The sequence below is a fragment of the Oncorhynchus gorbuscha genome, linkage group LG06 (assembly GCF_021184085.1).
Source record: "Oncorhynchus gorbuscha isolate QuinsamMale2020 ecotype Even-year linkage group LG06, OgorEven_v1.0, whole genome shotgun sequence".
Classification (NCBI taxonomy): domain Eukaryota; kingdom Metazoa; phylum Chordata; class Actinopteri; order Salmoniformes; family Salmonidae; genus Oncorhynchus; species Oncorhynchus gorbuscha.
This window is the reverse complement of record NC_060178.1, coordinates 49,790,980-49,812,263: the sequence shown is the minus strand read 5'-3', so window position 1 is coordinate 49,812,263 and position 21,284 is coordinate 49,790,980. Positions and strand designations below refer to the sequence as shown.

At 45.9% G+C, this 21,284-nt stretch overlaps 1 protein-coding gene across 1 annotated transcript in view; it reads right to left on the bottom strand.

Moving 5' to 3' along the window:
• LOC124038697 (tensin-3-like) overlaps positions 1 to 21,284 on the bottom strand; it is a 52,480-nt gene that overhangs the window by 7,895 nt on the left and 23,301 nt on the right. Inside the window, exons 7-8 of the mRNA XM_046354782.1 lie at positions 5,529 to 5,685; positions 4,735 to 5,144 (exon numbers count right to left, since the gene is read on the bottom strand). Of these exons, the coding sequence (XP_046210738.1) occupies positions 4,735 to 5,144; positions 5,529 to 5,685 (567 nt within the window). The remainder of the gene's footprint in view (positions 1 to 4,734; positions 5,145 to 5,528; positions 5,686 to 21,284) is intronic.

Below are 21,284 nucleotides of genomic sequence, written 5' to 3'. Positions count from 1 at the left end.
GTACAGAGTCAATGTGGAGGTTATATACAGGGGGTACCAGTACAGAGTCAATGTGGAGACTATATACAGGGGGTACCGGTACAGAGTCAATATGGAGGCTATATACAGGGAGTACCAGTACAGAGTCAATGTGGAGGCTATATACAGGGAGTACCAGTACAGAGTCAATAGGGAGGCTATATACAGGGTGTACCAGTACAGAGTCAATGTGGAGGCTATATACAGGGGGTACCAGTACAGAGTCAATGTGGAGACTATATACAGGGGGTACCAGTACAGAGTCAATGTGGAGACTATATACAGGGGGTACCAGTACAGAGTCAATGTGGAGGTTATATACAGGGGGTACCAGTACTGAGTCAATGTGGAGGCTATATACAGGGGTACCAGTACTGAGTCAATGTGGAGACTATATACAGGGGGTACCAGTACAGAGTCAATGTGGAGACTATATACAGGGGGTACCAGTACAGAGTCAATATGGAGGCTATATACAGGGGGTACCAGCACAGAGTCAATAGGGAGGCTATATACAGGGGGTACAGGTACAGAGTCAATGTGCGGGGGCACCGGTGTCAAGGTAATTGAGGAAATATGTACATGCAGGTACAGTTATTAAAGTGACTATGCATAGATAATAACAGAGAGTAGCAGCAGCATAGAAGTGTGTGTGTGTGTGGGGGGGGGGGCAATGCTAATAGTCAGGAGTCTTATGGCTTGGGGGTAGAAGCTGTTTAGAAGCCTCTTGGACCTAGACTTGGTGCTCCGGTACTGCTTGCCATGTGGTAGCAGAGAGAACAGTCTATGACTTGGGTGGCTGAAGTCTTTGACAATTTATAGGGCCTTCCTCTGACCGCCTGGTATAGAGATCCTGGATGGCAGGAAGCTTGGCCCCGGTGATGTACATACACACTACTCTCTGTAGTGCCTTGCGGTCGGAGGCAGAGTAGTTGCCATACCAGGCAGTGATGCAACCCGTCAGGATGCTCTCGATGGTGCAGCTGTAAAACCTTTTGAGGATCTGAGGACCCATGCCAAATCTTTTCAGTCTCCTGAGGGGGAATAGGTTTTGTTGTGCCCTCTTCACGACTGTCTTGGTGTGCTTGGACCATGTTAATTTGTTGGTGATGTGGACGCCAAGGAACTTGAAGCTGTCAACCTGCTCAGTCCTCCTTTTCCTGTAGTCCACAATCATCTCCTTTGTCTTGATCACGTTGAGGGAAAGATTGTTGTCCTTGCACCACACGGTCAGGTCTCTGACCTCTTCTCTATAGGCTGTCTCATCATTGTTGGTGATCAGGCCTACCACTGTTGTGTCATCAACAAATGATGGTGTTGAAGTCGTGCCTGGCCGTGCAGTCCTGAGTGAACAGGGAGTACAGGATAGTACTGAGCACGCACACCTGCGGGGCCCCCGTGTTGAGGATCAGCTGGGCCAATGTGTTGTTACCTACCATTACCACCTGGGGGCAGCACATCAGGAAGTCCAGGATCCAGTTGCAGAGGGAGGTGTTTAGTCCCAGGGTCCTTAGCTTAGTGATGAGCTTTGAGGGCACTGTAGTCAATGAATGGCATTCTCATATAGATGAGTACCAGTCAAAAGTTTGGACACACCTACTCATTCCAGGGTTTTTATTTATTTTTACTATTTTCCACATTGTAAAAAAATAGTTTAGACATAAAAACTATGAGTAAACACATGTGGAATCATGTAGTAACCAAAAAGGTTTTAAACAAATCAACATATATTCTTCAAATCAGCCACCCTTTGCCTTGATGACAGCTTTGCACACTCTTGTCATTCTCTAAACCAGCTTCACCTAGAATGCTTTTCCAATAATCTTGAAGGAGTTCCCACATATGCTGAGCACTTATTGGCTGCCTTTCCTTCACTCTGTAGTCCAGCTCATCCCAAACCATCTCAGCTCAGCTGTGACCAAATATCTCGCTGCCATTTTAGGCATGTTGATGTTCTTCTTGTTCTAGTCTGTCTAGCATGCTCATCTGGTCTTTCCCTGTGCTCCACCTCCAATTTCTGTTGTTCCGATTTTGCCATTAGTCCTATCTCACTCAGTTGCAAGTCTATGGGAATTGACCTACTACCCTTTTCACCAACATCCCTCTACGTAAGGATTTCCTCCTCAGCAGAGCAACTCTTTGACTACTGATTTTGGATGGCCAGACACCACCTTGATGTCATAATGATTTGCAGTGACGAGCAGATTCGCCTTTGTACTTTTATCTAGCATCTCCCATGTAGGATTTTCCACAAATGTTTCCAACTTAAGGCCCATGGCTTTTTTTTATTACCCTGTGTGTTTATGAAACTTTCAAAATATTTCCACCAATCAGTGATGGAAACTCTACCTAAAAGAAAAAGCCACAACAACTTAGGACAGGGAGTTAAAAGATGAAGCCAAACAAACAGGGGAAACACCAAAACACAAACAGGTTGAGCTGGAAATCGCACCACAGATGAGGTGAAGTGTAGCTCTCCCCAACATCTCTCAAGCTCCACTGGAGCACTGGGCCAGCCACGCCTAAATAGCACCTGGGCCAACACAGGTCAAACACCTTCCCAGTAATGAGTTGGCAACCAGCACACGTGTAACACACACGGACGGACTGACGAGGTGACACCAATCAGTGCACCCTACGTGTCAACAAGCTGTGTGCTAAAGTCCACCCTCAGAATATAAATGGAAAACCAAAGCCAGTAACAGAGGACGGACGATTTTTACGTGCGACACTTTTCAGCACTCAGCGGTCCCGTTCTGTGAGCTTGTGTGGCCTACCACTTCGCGGCTGAGGCGTTGTTGCTCCTAGACGTTTCCACTTCACAATAACAGCCCTTACAGTTGACCTGGGGCAGCTCTAGCAGGGCAGAAATTTTACTAACTGACTTGTTGGAAAGGTGGCATCCTATGACAGTGCCACATTGAAAGTCACCGAGCTCTTCAGAAAGGCAATGCTTCAGCCGATGTTTGTCTATTGAGATTGCATGGCTGTGTGCTCGATTTTATGCACCTGTCAGCAACTGAAATAGCTGAATCCACTCATTTGAAGTTGTGTCCACATACTTTTGTATATATAGTGTACATGTAAATAGGAGTAATAGCAGGAGAAATAAATAGATACTAATGATAATGGCAATCAATAATCAATTAACAGCAGCATAGTGATAGTAATACTTCTAATCAATAATCATTTTAGGAGCAGTGTAGTTGTGAGGTCGTGTGTGCCACTGGGTGTAAGTGTATGGCTTCAATAATGAGCGTGTGAGTGAGCATGTGGTGCCTGGAGAAATGGGTATACTCAAATTTTGCCAAAATGTTTCCAAAGGCATGTCTTACCTTGCTTCAAAGTAGCCTATTGAGAAATTCCCACCTTTTGTGTAATTATGTTTTATAAAGACTTAACTCTTATGCATTCTTCTGTTCTGTCGGTTTTCTGTCAGCTTTCTTTCATTGTCTAGCAGACAAAGGCTTTATCCTAATCATATTAGCAACCCATGATAGTTGTTGCATCTTTAAATCCCCCCTTTTTCTAACTGATATTTCCATCTCTGTCCACGAAACCGCTTGCATGTGCGGTGTGCATTTTAAAGAGTGTTTTCCGCGCAAATGGCATTTTGCAACATTCACGCATAGGCCTACTGCCGTGTGTATTTTGCTGTGCCTAAAATGTGAATAAATAATATTTGATCTGCATTTTAATATAAACATTCCAATCTGTTCCATCAGCCCTATTAATTGATACGGTATATACCTCCAAAGCACTACATTGATAAGTATCAATCGGGATTAATCAATGTCCACCACACCACACCACTGTGTGTGTGTAAGTAAGACAGGTGTATATGTCTGAGTGGGTGGAGTCCTGTGGATGGGCATAGAGTCCGTGTGGGTAGTCTGTGGGAGAGGGAGAGCAGTAGTTGTTAGCCATTTAACAGTCTTATAGCCAGTGGACAGAAGCTGTATAGGAGTCTGTTGGTCTGAGCCTTGATGCACTGGTACCGCCTGCCGGACAGCAGCATGGCTGTAGTATTTTGCATCATTTCTGCCCTTTCCCAGACACTACCTGGCATGTACATCCTGGATTGACTGAGAGCTCACCCTGAGTACTGTGCTGGGCCGTCCATAATATCACCCTCTGTAGGGCCTTTTGTTCAAGGGCGGTGCAGTTGCCATGCCAGACAGTGATACAGCCAGTCAGGATGCTCTCAATGCTGCAGCTATAAGTTCCCAAGGATCCGAGGGGCTCTGCCAAACCGTGCCTACTTCACAACTGTTGTGGTGTGAGAGGACCATGTTAAGTCCTTAGTGATGTGGACACCAAGGAACTTGAATCTCTGGACCGTCTCCACTATGGCCTAATCGATGTGAATGGGGGTGTGCACCCGCCCTTGTTTTCTGTAGTCAGCTCCTTGGTCTTGCTGAAGTTGAGGGAGAGACTGTAGACTGTCTCATAGTCAGTCGTTGGTGAGGTTGAAGAGGGCAGTGTGGAGTGGAATAGAGAATGCGTCATCTGTGGATCTGTTGGGGAGGTATGCAAAGTGGAGTGGGTCGAAGGTGTCTGGGAGGATGGAATTGATGTACTGCGATGACCAGCCTTTCAAAGCACTTCATTATTACAAGTCGGTAGTAATCGTAGCAGGATGCCTTAGAGTTTTTTGGAAACAGGAATGATGGTGTGTGTGTGTCTGCCTGTGTGTGTATCTGCGTGCATGTGTACCTGATCCAGGCAAAGGGGCTCCACCACCACCAGGGCTGAGTCCTCTGAAAGGGGCTGGGGTCATGGCTGAGGGGAAGGGGATGCTGAGACTACTACCACTGTGGGGGCTGGATAATCCACTGAGAGAGGGGGAGCGGGACCCAGCCAGCCCTGGTACCCTCTTCTCAGGCAGCACGGGTGGCAGTCCTGTCAGTCCACCCTCTCCAAGCCCCAGGCCTAGATCCAGGACCCCCAGACCCTCCATAGCTTCCAACAGGCTGTCCTCCAGACCAAGATGTCCATTCCCCAGCAGCAGAGAGACTAAATCCCCCTGGCTTTGGGCATCATGGTTCCTCTCACCCCAGCTCTGGCCCCCAGACCCCTCCAGGTCCCTCTGGGCCCCCAGGGGAGATCTGTGGACATTGAGGAGGCTGAGGGGAGAAAGATATTTGGGGATGATCAAGTATAAGCACAAATGTGTAAGGACAGCAGCTGGGAGACGAGAAGCAAGTACTGGGAGTGAATATTTAATGCATAAACGGACATGAAACAAACAAGGACAGCGTCTGAACAAGAGACAACAATAATGCTGACACGGGAAACAAACTGAGGAACAGACAGATATAGAAGGGGCAATCAACAAAGTGACCAGGTGAGTCCAATGAAGCGCTGATGCGCGTAATGATGTTGACAGGTGTGCGTAATGATGGGCAGCCTGGCATCCTCGAGCGCCAGAGGGGGAGCGGGAGCAGGCGTGACAAAATGTAGCTACAGTTAACACACACACAAAAACATTGCAGTGTGAAAGACAGTACCTGTTTGTGTGTGGGAGGGTCCTTGACGATACAGAGTGCATGGATCCGAACATTCTCTGACAGGTGGCGGGAGTGAAGGACACTTCCGAGCAGAAAAGCTCTCCATTCGACGAGGCTGGAGTTTGGTTCATACTACTGTCCAGGAAACTTCGAGAATCTGCAAGAAAATAAAAACAACAGCATCCCTTTAAGACTGTGGCATGGCTTCTCCTTTAACATTACAGATAGGTGCATACTAGTCTACTAGAGAGCTCATCTCTTATCTTTGAGACGCTGAATAGCTGCCCATGCTAAAACATGCTTTGGATCAAATGTGCCCTCTATCCAACTCTATGGTGCATACAGTGCAGTATGTGACTGGAGGTTTGTATGAAGGTCATCCTTTAACATAATCAGTTCCCCACTTCCAAAATACGTTTGCTTCTAATTTATTTTACTGTAGCAAGTCTCAGATTAACAGTCCCTGAGATATATTGGCTCTGTACTCCAGCCATATGTTCTGTCGAGAGCATGAGCTCCTGATTTATCTGTTTTTAGTTTTTAAAATGAGATGAACATCTCCAATCTAAAAATAATTCAAGACAAGACATGATGAACAAATATATATATATATATATATATATAATTTCAACTTTGTGCCTCAAATGTAGTAGTTTTTACTCTCCTTAACTAGCTACACAACAAAAACCTAGCCAGCAAGCTACAAAATTAAGCTAGAACAAAAGCATAAACTAGCAACATAAGCAGACAAACAAAAATGGTCGCCATGACAACTGTGCAGGGCAGCAGCAGCAGAGCCCACAGGCACCATGTGTTCCCTCAGCGCTGAGTCCACTCTCTACCCTCCAGAGACCAAAAAAAAATGACACAAGGAAAGCTTTTCAACAGAAAATACTAAAGGGGAGGCCAGAAACCCTTTTCACAGACCTGTACAAAAAACGGTGATGTGAGTAATTTCATCTCTCTCACTGACCAGCCAAATGTATGGCGCTCAGCAGTCTGCTCTCACTATGGGTGAAAGTAAAAGAGACCGACAACCCTGACAGCACCATGATAACAATCAGCCTGACTGGTAACCTATTTCATTTAAAGACATTTGATGTCATTCTCCAAAGATCCTACAAACAAGCCCCTTCAGGCAAGAGAAGCAGTGTGAGTAATGAAGAAAAAATGTAGCCATCATAAAGACCTCCTTGTATCAACTACAGCCCCCTCCCACTCTCCCCACCTCTCCCCTCTTTCTATCTCTCTCTCTTGAGCTCTCTTTATTCCTTCTCTCCTATTCTTTCATCCCTCTCCCTCTTCTCCATTGACTTTATGTTGAGGAATGTAGGCTGAATTAAACCCTCTCTTGTCATCTCCAGTATTAGATTACTTACACACACACGTCAAAAGTAGTGCACTATATAGGGAATAGGATGGCATTTGGGATGCAAACTTTCTATATGTTAATGGTGACCTTACTGTACATCTTCAATGTAAACTAAAAGCTAATGCCAATCTGACCTGGGGAGGTGAGAGAATGCATGCACAGTTGAAGTCGGAAGTTCACATACACCTTAGCCAAACACATTTAAACTCAGTTTTTCACAATTCCTGACATTTAATCCAAGTAAAAATGACCTGTCGTAGGTCAGTTACGATCACCACTTTATTTTAAGAATGTGAAATGTCAGAAAAATAGCAGAGAGAATTATTCATTTCAGCTTTTATTTCTTCCATCACATTCCCAGTGGGTCAGAAGTTTAGATACACTCAATTAGTATTTGGTAGCATTGCCTTTAAATGGTTTAACTTGGGTCAAACGTTTCAGTTAGCCTTCCACAAGCTTGGCAGAATTGTCCCATTCCTCCTGACAGAGCTGGTGTAACTGAGTCAGGTTTGTAGGCCTCCTTGCTCGCACATGCTTATTTCAGTTCTGCCCACACATTTTCTATAAGATTGAGGTCAGGGCTTTGTGATGGCCACTCCAATACCTTGACTTTGTTGTCCTCAGGCCATTTTGTCACAACTTTGGATGTGTGCTTGGGGTCATTGTCCGTTTGGAAGACCCATTGGCGACCAAGCTTTAACTTCCTGACTGATGTCTTGAGATGTTGCTTCAATATATTCACATAATTTTCCTCCTCATGATGCCATCCATTTTGTGAAGTGCACCAGTCCCTCCTGTAGCAAAGCACCCCCACAGCATGATGCTGCTACCCCTGCGCTTCACAGTTGGGGTGGTGATCTTAGGCTTGCAAGCCTCCCCATTTTTCCTCCAAACATAACAATGGTCATTATGACCAAACAGTTCTATTTTTGTTTCATCAGACCAGAGGGCATTTCTCCAAAAAGCACAATCTTTGTCCCCATGTGCAGTTGCAAACCGTAGTCCGGCTTTTTTATTGTGTTTTGGAGCAGTGGCTTCTTCCTTGCTTAGTGGCCTTTCAAGTTATGTCGATATAGGACTTGTTTTACTGTGGATATAGATGCTTTTGTACCTATTTTCTCCAGCATCTTCACAAGGCCATTTGCTGCTGTTCTGAGACTGATTTGCACCAAAGTACGTTAATCTCTAGGAGACAGAACGAGTCTCTTTACTGAGCGGTTTGATGGCTGCGTTGTCAGGACCCGGTTACGAACCCAGGTCTCCGGAGTGAGAAACAGTCACTTAACCAACTGAGCCACGAATAGTCGGCAGAACCCAGAAGATGAGGCAGATACAGCAGTACTTGAGACAGTGTATTTAATGAAGTAAAAAAGTGAAGTCCTTCAGGAAAACATGTAACTCCACAACCTCAAAAGGAATTCCACAAGAACAAAGGTAATCCTCCAAGACAAAAAGGTAAATCCACAAGGTGGTAGGTATAGCATAAAAAGCCTCAAAAGATACTCAAAAATAAATAAACAAGAACAAAAAATAGAATTCCACAAGAGAGTCCACCGGGATCAACAAGAGTACACAGAGTACTAGGGCTGGGTGCTAACATACAAACACAGAGCAAATAACTGAGGAAAACAAAGGGTTTAAATACAATCAGGGGAAACGAGGCACAGGTGCAAATAATAATGGGGATCAAGGGAAAACAAAAGGTCAAAAAGCACAATGGGGGCATCTAGTGACCAAAAACCGGAACAACCCTGGCCAAATCCTGACATGCGTGGTCCCATGGTGTTAATACTTGTTCATCTGTAGGAGACAGAACACGTCTCTTTACTGAGCGGTTTGACAGCTGCGTGGTCCCATGGTGTTTATACTTGTTCATCTGTAGGAGACAGAACGCGTCGCTTTACTGAGCGGTTTGACGCCTGCGTGGTCCCATGGTGTTTATACTTGTTCATCTGTAGGAGACAGAACGCATCTCTTTACTGAGCGGTTTGACGCCTGCGTGGTCCCATGGTGTTAATACTTGTTCATCTGTAGGAGACAGAACACATCTCTTTACTGAGCGGTTTGACGGCTGCGTGGTCCCATGGTGTTTATATTTGTTCATCTGTAGGAGACAGAACGCGTCGCTTTACTGAGCGGTTTGACGCCTGCGTGGTCCCATGGTGTTTATACTTGTTCATCTGTAGGAGGATGTCATAAGGTGAATGCACCAATTTGTAAGTCACTCTGGATAAGAGCGTCTGCTAAATGACTTAAATGTAATGTAAATGAGACAGAACGCGTCTCTTTACTGAGTGGTTTGACGGCTGCGTGGTCCCATGGTGTTTATACTTGTTCATCTGTAGGAGACAGAATGCGTCGCTTTACTGAGTGGTTTGACGCCTGCGTGGTACATTCAGGCATTTGGAAATTGCTCGCAAGGATAAACCAGACTTGGCTGATTTCTTTTTGTTTTCCCATGCACTGAGTTTGAAGGTATTTCTTGAAATACAACCCCAAGTACACCTCCAATTAACTAAAATTATGTCAATTAGCCTATCAGAAGCTTCTAAAGCCATGACATCATCGGTGGGAAAATTACTTGTGTCATGAAATTTGTGGAGTGGTTTGAAAAACAACTTTTAAGGACTACAACCTAAGTGTATGTAAACTTCCGACTTCAACTGTATGTCGATGGGTGTGTGTGTGTGTGTGTGTGTGTGTCTCACGTATTCCTAGGATGGTTAACATGTTAAAGGAGAACTCCTTTCGAGATAAACTGTTGATAAAACCTAATATCACATCCATCCATCTCTCGACCTTTATCCCCTCTTTCTGTCTGGGGAAGGAACCACTGCCGCTACCACACTGTCCAACCAAATTGCATTAATTAAGGAACAAATTGAAGTGAAAAGGAATTACAACACCTCTTGGAGGGCGATGGAAGTCGATAAAAGTGCTTCTTTATGGTTAGAAGTAAGAGCAACACGTTTCGGCCCTTAGACTTGTGTAGACCGTTGACCCCGTTCTGATCCCTCTGAGTTTGAAGAGGATCAGACACAGGCCTTAAACTTTAGAGGTTAAGGGTCAACAGTCAAGAGGAGCTGATGTCACTGCCATTCTCGAATTACAGCAATTACACGTTCCATGATGCAGTCACACACACGCACACACACGCACACGCACACACACTAGATCTGGGCGGCAATGTTTTTTTTCATGCTGGTCTGCCTTTAATGACTCGATCTCGGTCTTCAAAGTTTGAATCTGATCCATGTGCATCTTCATAAGCTGAGCAGAATGGTACCACCCTGAGCCCCATCGATTACAGTGGTCTTTGATAGAAATGGTAGATCAATTAAGAATTAAAAGTGACTCATCTCAGCTCTGGCTCATTTTCAAGTCCTCTCGTGGTTATGGGTTTGTGGTGGGGTGAGGACTGGACAGGTGAGGACTGGACAGGTGTGACTTTCAGCTTACAATAGGCCGTAAGTATACAGCATGTCACCGATTGCTTTCACTTTGATTATGCTGCTAATCAGGCTAAAAATGCAACCCACTTTGATTATGCTGCTAATCAGGCTAAAAATGCCACCCACTTTGATTATGCTGCTAACCTCCCTTCCATGAACCCACCCTCTGTGATATTGGTTACAAGGCGGGACTTATTTAAATTAGATAAGATAGGTATTTTGGCGCCAACAGAGATGGCCGCCTCGCTTCGCGCTCCTAGGAAACTATGCAGTTTTTTTTTTTACGTGTTATTTCTTACATTAGTACCCCAGGTCATCTTAGGTTTCATTACATACAGTCGAGAAGAACTACTGAATATAAGATCAGCGTCAACTCACCATCAGTATGACCAAGAATATGTTTTCCGTGACGCGGATCCTGTGTTCTGCCTTACAAACAGGACAACGGAATGGATCGCATGCAGCGACCCAAGAAAACGACTCCGAAAAAGAGGGAAATGTAGCGGTCTTCTGGTCAGACTCCGGACAAGGGCACATCGCGCACCACTCCCCAGCATTCTTCTTGCCAATGTCCAGTCTCTTGACAACAAGGTTGATGAAATCCGAGCAAGGGTAGCATTCCAGAGGGACATCAGGGACTACAACGTTCTCTGCTTCACGGAAACATGGCTTACTGGGAAGACGCTATCCAATGCGGTGCAGCCAACGGGTTTCTCCACGCATCGCGCCGACAGAAACAAACATCTTTCTGGTAAGAAGAGTGGCGGGTGCGTATGCCTCATGACTAACGAGACATGGTGTGATGAAGGAAACATACAGGAACTCAAATCCTTCTGTTCACCGGATTTAGAATTCCTCACAATCAAATGTAGACCGCATTATCTTCCAAGAGAATTCTCTTCGATTATAATCACAGCCGTATATATCCCCCCCAAGCAGACACATCGATGGCTCTGAACGAACTTATCAGCATATCGATTGCGCAACCAGGGGTGGTAAAACCTTGGATCATTGTTACTCTAACTTCCCCGACGCATATAAGGCCCTGTCCCGCCCCCCTTTCGGAAAAGCTGACCACGACTCCATTTAGTTGATCCCTGCCTACAGGCAGAAACTTAAACAAGAGGCTCCCACGCTGAGGTCTGTCCAACGCTGGTCAGACCAAGCTGACTCCACACTCCAAGACCGCTTCCATCACGTGGACTGGGACATGTTTCGTATTGCGTCAGATAAAAATATTGACGAATACGCTGATTCGGTGTGCGAGTTCATTAGAACGTGCGTCGAAGATGTCGTTCCCATAGCAACGATAAAAACATTCCCTAACCAGAAACCGTGGATTGATGGCAGCATTCGCGTGAAACTGAAAGCGCGAACCACTGCTTTTAATCAGGGCAAGGTGTCTGGCAACATGACTGAATACAAACAGTGCAGCTATTCCCTCCGCAAGGCTATTAAACAAGCTAAGCGTCAGTACAGAGACAAAGTAGAATCTCAATTCAACGGCTCAGACACAAGAGGCATGTGGCAGGGTCTACAGTCAATCACGGACTACAAGAAGAAACCCAGCCCAGTCACGGACCAGGATGTCTTGCTCCCAGGCAGACTAAATAACTTTTTTATTTGCATTGTTCACTTTGAGGACAATACAGTGCCACTGACATGGCCTGCAACGAAAACATGCGGTCTCTCCTTCACTGCAGCCTAGGTGAGTAAGACATTTAAACGTGTTAACCCTCGCAAGGCTGCAGGCCCAGACGGCATCTCCAGCCGCACCCTCAGAGCATGCGCAGACCAGCTGGCCGGTGTGTTTACGGACATATTCAATCAATCCCTATACCAGTCTGCTGTTCCCACATGCTTCAAGAGGGCCACCATTGTTCCTGTTCCTAAGAAGCTAAGGTAACTGAGCTAAACGACTACCGCCCCGTAGCACTCACTTCCGTAATCATGAAGTGCTTTGAGAGACTAGTCAAGGAACATATCACCTATATCACCCTATCTGACACCCTAGACCCACTCCAATTTGCTTACCGCCCAAATAGGTCCACAGACGATGCAATCTCAACCACACTGCACACTGCCCTAACCCACCTGGACAAGAGGAATACCTACGTGAGAATGCTGTTCATCGACTACAGCTCGGCATTCAACACCATATTACCCTCCAAGCTCGTCATCAAGCTCTAGACCCTGGGTCTCGACCCCGCCCTGTGCAACTGGGTACTGGACTTCCTGACGGGCCGCCCCCAGGTGGTGAGGGTAGGCAACAGCATCTCCTCCCCGCTGATCCTCAACACGGGGGCCCCACAAGGGTGCGTTCTGAGACCTCTCCTGTACTCCCTGTTCACCCACGACTGCGTGGCCACGCACGCCTCCAACTCAATCATCAAGTTTGCGGACGACACAACAGTGGTAGGCTTGATTACCAACAACGACGAGACGGCCTACAGGGAGGAGGTGAGGGCCCTCGGAGTGTGGTGTCAGGAAAATAACCTCACACTCAACGTCAACAATACTAAGGAGATGATTGTGGACTTCAGGAAACAGCAGAGGGAACACCCCCCTATCCACATCGATGGAACAGTAGTGGAGAAAGTAGTAAGTTTTAAGTTCCTCGGCATACACATCACAGACAAACTGAATTGGTCCACTCACACTGACAGCGTCGTGAAGAAGGCGCAGCAGCGCCTCTTCAACCTCAGGAGGCTGAAGAAATTTGGCTTGTCACCAAAAGCACTCAAACTTCTACAGATGCACAATCGAGAGCATCCTGGCGGGCTGTATCACTGCCTGGTACGGCAACTGCTCCGCCCTCAACCGTAAGGCTCTCCAGAGGGTAGTGAGGTCTGCACAACGCATCACCGGGGGCAATCTACCTGCCCTCCAGGACACCTACACCACCCGATGTTACAGGAAGGCCATAAAGATCATCAAGGACATCAACCACCCGAACCACTGCCTGTTCACCCCGCTATCATCCAGAAGGCGAGGTCAGTACAGGTGCATCAAAGCTGGGACCGAGAGACTGAAAAACAGCTTCTATCTCAAGGCCATCAGACTGTTAAACAGCCACCACTAACATTGAGTGGCTGCTGCCAACACACTGACTCAACTCCAGCCACTTTAATAATGGGAATTGATGTAAATATATCACTAGCCACTTTAAACAATGCTACCTTATATAATGTTACTTACCCTACATTATTCATCTCATATGCATACGTATATACTGTACTCTACATCATCGACTGCATCCTTATGTAATACATGTATCACTAGCCACTTTAACTATGCCACTTTGTTTACTTTGTCTACATACTCATCTCATATGTATATACTGTACTCGATACCATCTACTGTATGCTGCTCTGTACCATCACTCATTCATATATCCTTATGTACATATTCTTTATCCCCTTACACTGTGTATAAGACAGTAGTTTTGGAATTGTTAGTTAGATTACTTGTTGGTTATCACTGCATTGTCGGAACTAGAAGCACAAGCATTTCGCTACACTCGCATTAACATCTGCTAACCATGTGTATGTGACAAATAAAATTTGATTTGATTTGAAGAGAATACGATGTTACCATTGGTGTATTCAAATCAAGTTTTTTTTTAGGGACTACTTAGTCCAGGACTTTAATCTGGGAAACTGACTTAGTATTTTCCTCTTTTCTCTTCTCTTAGTATTTTACTCTCCTTTTTCCCCTGGCGTGTGTTCCTCCTCTATGTCCCTGACAGTCTGACAAAGACTCCTCAGTTAGGACAGAACCATGTTCGTTGCCATCTAGAAGTGGTACTACCATGGGCATGATTCATGCCGAACCCCAAACACACACACGCATGTATGTATACACATTCCTGCAAGCATACACACATATTCAGGCAAGCCTACATACACACACACTAAAAAGCAAGCAAACATTCACACATACCTCTCTCTCCCTCTCTCAAACATACATTCACACTACGCAGGAACGAAAGGCACTAGCATCCACAAAACTCCCTATTGACCACAGGAATGTGCTCTCGCTCACTCCCCTACACACACACACACACACACACACTTAGAGGCCCAGTCTGACAGCTATTAACACAGACACAGAGACACAGAGAGACCTCGCGCGCACACACACAGGTGTCATTATTCTCATCCTATCTGGAAGTTATACCCCCATTAGCACCTCCTCCCCCATTGTTCCTCTCGGGACCTCTCAGGGGCTAGACTCTAAAGCATTCACCTGCACAGAAGACAAACTAACAGGCTCGTCCCTTTAAATCAACTTCCCCTATCATTTTCTCTGTTGTGTTTTAAATCAGCTTCCCCTGTCCCCCTCTCTGTTTTATTTGGCCTGAAAGCTTTCCCTACTCACTGGAATTTGAGAAACCAGAGAGAGTTATGGGCTGATTGAAGAGTAGAGTAGATAATAATACTAACGCAAACAGGAGAGAGTAACAGAGAGAGGGAGAGAGAGTAACAGAGAGAGGGCGAGAGGGAGAGCGAGAGGGAGAGCGAGAGAGAGAGCGAGAGGGAGAGCGAGAGGGAGCGAGAGGGAGCGAGACAGAGAGAGGGAGCGAGAGAGAGAGAGAGAGCGAGCGAAACAGAGAGAGAGAGAGAGCGAGCGAAACAGAGAGAGAGAGAGCGAGCGAAACAGAGAGGGAGAGAGAGAGCAAGAGCGAGAGAAACAGAGAGAGGGAGCGAGAGCAACAAAGAGAGGGAGCGAGAGAGAGAGAGAGAGAGTAACAGAGAGGGAGAAGACAGCGAGAGAGGCCAACCACACAAGAAACATTCCAGAAGCCATGTGTAAATACCAGGGGTCTGCAAGAGAGAGGGGGAGAGAAGGGTGCTCTCTCAGAACCTCAGAATGGAGGGAGATAACACAATATAAGCACAGAGAACTAGCTAGTAGTTAGCCTGGAGGTAGCCTCGAACTAGGCCCATCTCCCAGCTAGCCGAAGAGATTCCATCAAGCAATCCCTGGGCTTCAATTACCTCTTTTTCCAATTAGCCTGGACCCTTTGCTGCCGACACGGAGCCAAGCCGATCCATCACGAATGGTCTACCGACATAACCGTCCGAGGGGGTTTCTGTCCCGAAGCAAGCACCAGTTAACCTGGAGCTAGCCTGGAGCTAGGCACTTCTCCCGGCTAGCCGAAGAATTCTATCAGATAATTCCTGGGCTTTAATACCTCTTCTGCCAATTGGCCTAGACCTTTTGCCTCCGACAAGGAGCCCCGCCAATCCATCACGACTGGTCTGTCGACGTAACCAGGGTTTTCAACAGACTCCCCCGTTGCGAAGTCCCCTGAGGCCCATCTGCTAGCCTGCTTCGAGCCCCGGCCTGCTAGCTGTCTTAATCGCCATGCCTCCAGCTCACCTAGCTACCCACTGGACCCCATTATCACTCAGCTACATATGCCGCTCCCTAATGTCAATATGCCTTGTCTATTACTGTTTTGGTTAGGTCCTCTCTTATTTCACTGTAGAGCCTCCAGCCCTCATTAATATGCCTAGCCCTTATGTTCCATTCCCCACACATGCGGTGACCGCACCTGGCTTAAATGGTGCCTCTAGAGACAAAACCTCTCTCATCGTCACTCAACGCCTACCTCCACTTTACTCACATCCTACACACCAGTCTGTACATTAAGGATAAGCATATTCTTGATACTGTTTGAAAGGAAACACTATGAAGTTTGTGGAAATGTGAAATGAATGTAGGAGAAAATTACACATTAGATCTGGTACAGAAAATACAAAGAAAAACAAATGTATTTTTTGTTTGTTTGTACCATCATCTTTGAAATGAAAGAGAAATGCCATAATGTATTATTCCAGCCCAGGAACAATTTAGATTCTGGCCACTAGATGGCAGCAGTGTATGTGCAAATTTCTTAGACTGATCCAATAAACCAATGCATATCTTTTCAAAATGTTGTATCAAGACTGCCCAAATGTGCCTAATTGATTTATTAATACACTCTCCTCAAACAATAGCATGGTATTCTTTCACTGTAATAGCTACTGTAAATTGGACAGTGCAGTTAGATTAACAAGAATATAAGCTTTCTGCCCATATAAGATATGTCTATGTCCTGGGATTTCTTTTTTGTTACTTACAACGTGATGCTAATCACATTAAACAGGCTAACATTCATAAATCCGCGGGGCCAGACGGATTACCATGACATGTGCTCAAAGCATGCGTGGACCAACTGGCAAGTGTCATCACAAACATTTTCAACCTCTTCCTGACCGAGTCTGTAATACCTACATGTTTCAAGCAGACCACCACAGTCCCTGTGCCCAAGAAAGCGAAGGTAACCTGACTAAATAACTACCACCCTGTAGTATGTAGCTCAGTTGGTAGAGCATGGCGCTTGTAACGCCAGGGTAGTGGGTTCGATTCCCGGGATCACCCATACGTAGAATGTATGCACACATGACTGTAAGTCGCTTTGGATAAAAGCGTCTGCTAAATGGCATATATAGTACTCACGTCGGTAGCCATAAAGTCTTTAAAAGTTTGGTCATGACTCACATCAACCCCGTCAACCCGGAAACCATAGACCCACTTCAATTTGCATACCGCCTCAACAGATTAACCAATCTCAACTCCACTCCACACTGTCATTTCACACCTGGACAAAAGGAACACCTATTTGAGAATGCAGCTCAGTGTTCACCATCACAGTGCCCACAAAGCTCATCACTAAGCTAAGGACCCGAGGACTAAACACCTCCCTCTGCAACTGGATCCTGGACTTCCTGACAGCCACCCCCAGGTGGTAAGAGTAGGCAACAACACATCTGCAATGCTGATCCTCAACACTGGTTCCACTCAGGGGTGCATGCTTAGTCCCCTCCTGTACTCAAAGTTCACCCACAACTGCGTGGCCATCACTAAGTTTGGGAGGAGATCAGAGACCTGGCAACGTGGTGCCAGGAAAACAACCCCTCCCTCAATGTGAGCAAGACAGAGGAGCTAATCATGGACTATAGGAAAAGGAAGGCCCGAATAGGCCCCCATTAACATTGACAGGGCTGAAGTGGAGCGAGTCGAGAGTTTGAAGTTCCTTGGTGTCCACATTATCCAACTAAATATCATGGTCCAAACACACCAAGACAGTTGAAGAGGGCACAACAGCACCTATTCCCTCTCAGGAGACTGAAAAGATTTTGCACGGGACCCCAGATGCACCACTGCCTGGTATGGCAACTGCTTGGCATCTGACTGAACGTTGCTACGGAGTTTTTTGCGTTGTTTGTAACTTATTTTGTACGTAATGTTGCTGCTATCACCGTCTGACCGAAAAGAGCTTCTGGACATCAGAACAGCGATTACTCACCACGAACTGGCAGAAGTTTTTTCCTTTAACGAGTCCCACGTGAAGGAGATACTGCTTTCCCGGGAACAGGCCCAAATTCCCAAAATATGCGTGAAGAGAGAAAGAGGGTTGAGGTCGGGCTGCCTTCTGAGAATTCGTAGGCGAGTGAGTAATCCCCGACAGCCATCCTTTCTATTGGCCAATGTGCACTCTTTGAATAATTAAATCGATGATTTACGGAACATTAAAAACTGTAATAACTTATGTTTTGCTATTGTTAGGTTACTGCTGCTATTTAATCATTTGTTACTTTTATTTATTATTTATTATTATTATTATGTTTTTTTAAACTGCATTGTTGGGCTTGAAAGTAAGCATTTCACTGAAAGGTCTCCACCGGTTGTATTCGGCGCATGTGACAAATACAAAATGTATTTGATTTGATTTTTAGTGCGTACTGCCCAGTACATCACTGGGTCCAAGCTTCTTGACATCCAAATCAAGTAAAATTGTATTTTATTATATCACATACACATGGTTAGCAGATGTTAATGCGAGTGTAGCGAAATGCTTGTGCTTCTAGTTCCGACAATGCCACAATATCTAACAAGTAATCTAACAAATTCACAACAACTACCTTATTCACAAATGTAAAAGGGATAAATAAGTATATGTACATATGAATATATGGATGAGTGATGGTCGTGTGGCATAGGCAAGATGCAGTAGATGGTATAGAGTACAGTATATACATATGAGATGAGTAATGTAGGATATGTAATCATTATTAAAGCGCTGATATTTAAAGTGACTAGTGATACCTTTATTAAGTCCATGTATTAAAGTGGCCAGAGATTTGAGTCTGTATGTTGGCAGCAGCCTCTCTATGTTAGTGATGGCTGTTTAACAGTGATGGCCTTGAGATAGATGTTTTTCAGTTTCTCTCCACAGGCAGCGGCTAGGGTGGTTCATGTCCTTGATGATCTTTTTGGCCTGCCTATGACATTGGGTGCTGTAGGTGTCATGGAGGGCAGGCAGTGTGCCCCCGGGGATGTGTTGTGCAGACTGCACCACCCTCTGAAGAGCCCTATAGTTGCGGGCGGTGCAGGTACCATACCAGGCAGTGAATCAGCCCAATAGGATGCTCTCAATTGTGCACCTGTAAAAGTGTATGGGGGTCTTAGGGGCCATGCCACATTTCTTCAGCCTACTGAGTTTGAAGAGGCGCTGTTGCACCTTCTTACCCGCTATCTGTGTGGGTGGACCATTTCAGACTGTCAATGACATGTACGCTGAGGAATTTAAGCTTTTTACCTTCTCCACTGCGGTCCCATCAATGTGGATAGGGGCGTGCTCCCTCCGCTGTCCACGGTCAGCTCCTTTGAGTTTATTTTCATGGCACCAGGGCCCCCACCTCCTCCCGGTAGGCTGTCTTGTCATTGTTGGTAATCAGGCCTACTACTATTGAGTCATCTGCAAACTTGATGATTGAGTTGGAGGCGTGAAAGGGTGGGTGAACTGGGAGTACAGGAGGGGGTTGAGCACGCACCCTTGTGGGGCCCCTGTGTTGAGTATAAACAAAGTAGAGGTGTTGTTTCTTAACGTCACCACCTGGGGCAGCCTGTCAGATAGTCCAGGACCCAGTTGCACAGGGCGGGTTTCAGACCCAGGGCCCAGAGCTTAATGATGAGCTTGAAGTGTACCTTGCTGTTGAGCGATAGTCAATGAACAGCATTCTTACATAGGTATTCCTCTGGTCCAGGTGGGATAGGCCACTGTGCAGTGCAATGGCAAATGCATCGTCTGTGGATCTATTGGTTCGGTAAGCAAGTTGCAGTTTGTCTAGGGTGTCAGATAAGGTAGAGGTGACACTTAAATGTCTTACTCACGTCAGCCACGGAGAACGAGAGCCCACAGTCCTTTTGAGCGGGCTGCGTTAGTGGCGAGTTATCCTCAAAGCGTGAAAAGGTGTTTAGCTTGTCTGGGAGGAAGACGTCAATGTTCACAACATGGCTGGTTTTCCCTTTGTAATCCGTGGTTGTCTGTAGACCCTGCCACATACGTCTCGTGTCTGAGCCACTGAATTGCGACTCCACTTTGTCTCTGTACTGACAGTTTGCCTGTTTGATTGCCTTACGGAGGAATAACTACACTGTTTGTTTGTATTCATCCATAATCCCAGTCGCCATGGTTAAATGTGGTTGTTCGAGCTTTCAGGTTTGCACAAATGCTGCCATCTATCCCATGGTTTCTGGTTTGGGTTGGTTTTAATATTCACAGCGGGAACAACATCCCCTATACACTTCCTGATGAACTAGGTCACTGTGTCCGCCGGAGGGCGGGGTGTAACAGTGGTTGAGTATTTTAGCAGCTCGAGAACTACAGTCAATGCGTTGGTATAACTTCAGTAGCGTTTTCCTCAAATTTGCTTTGTTAAAATCCCCAGCTACAATAAATGCGACCTCAGGATATGGGTTTTCCAGTTTGCACAAAGTCCGGTATAGTTCCTTGAGGACTGTCATGGTATCGACTTGAGGGGCAATATACGTGGCTGTGACTATTACCGAAGAGAATTCTCTTGGGAGATAATACGGTAGGCATTTGATTATGAGGTATTCTAGGTTGGGGGAACAAAATTACTTGTACGTTATCAGAATCACACCATAAGTAGTTAATCATTAAACATACAGCACCACGTTTTCTTGTCCGGTAGAGTTCTTTATTCCTGTCTGCGTGATGTACCGAGAACCCAGCTGGCTGTATGGACGGGGACAGTATATCTGGAGAGAGTCTTTGTGGCAACCGTTTGCGAAGGCCCTTTCCTGTTTCAGCATGACAATGCCCCCGTGCACAAAGAAAGGTCCATACAAAAATGGTTTGTCGAGATCAGTGTGGAAGAACTTGACTGGCCTGCACAGAGCCCTGACCTCAACCCCATCGAAAACCTTTGGGATGAACTGGAACGCCGACTGCGAGGCAGGCCTAATCGCCCAACATCATTGCTCGACCTCACTCATGGTCTTGTGGCTAAATGGTAGAAGTCACCGCTGCAAAGGTCCAACATCTAGTGGAAAGCCTTCACAGAAGAATGGAGTCTGTTATAGCAGCAAAGTTCCAACATCTAGTGGAAAGCCTTCACAGAAGAATGGAGTCTGTTATAGCAGCAAAGTTCCAACATCTAGTGGAAAGCCTTCACAGAAGAATGGAGTCTGTTATAGCAGAAAAGGGGCCACCAAATTCATATTAATGCACTTGATTTTGGAGTAAAATGTTTGACGAGCAGGTGTCCACATACTTTTGGTCATGTAGTGTATGCGGTAGTGGAGTAGTGGCCTGAGGGCACACGCTTCACACTTTGTGAAATCTGTTTTTTTTATTGTATATAACTGCCTTCAGTTTGCCGGACCCCAGGAGGAGAAGCTGCTGCCTTGGCAGCTAACAGGGACCCATAATAAAAACAAATACACACTGTGTCCAGTAACAGTACATACCGAGAGAAGCAGTCTTGATGGAGAGATGTTCAGAGGACTATCCCACTGTGTCTATCTGGAGGAAACTGGAGATGCACACTGCCACAGCTGTCAGCTAAACAGATC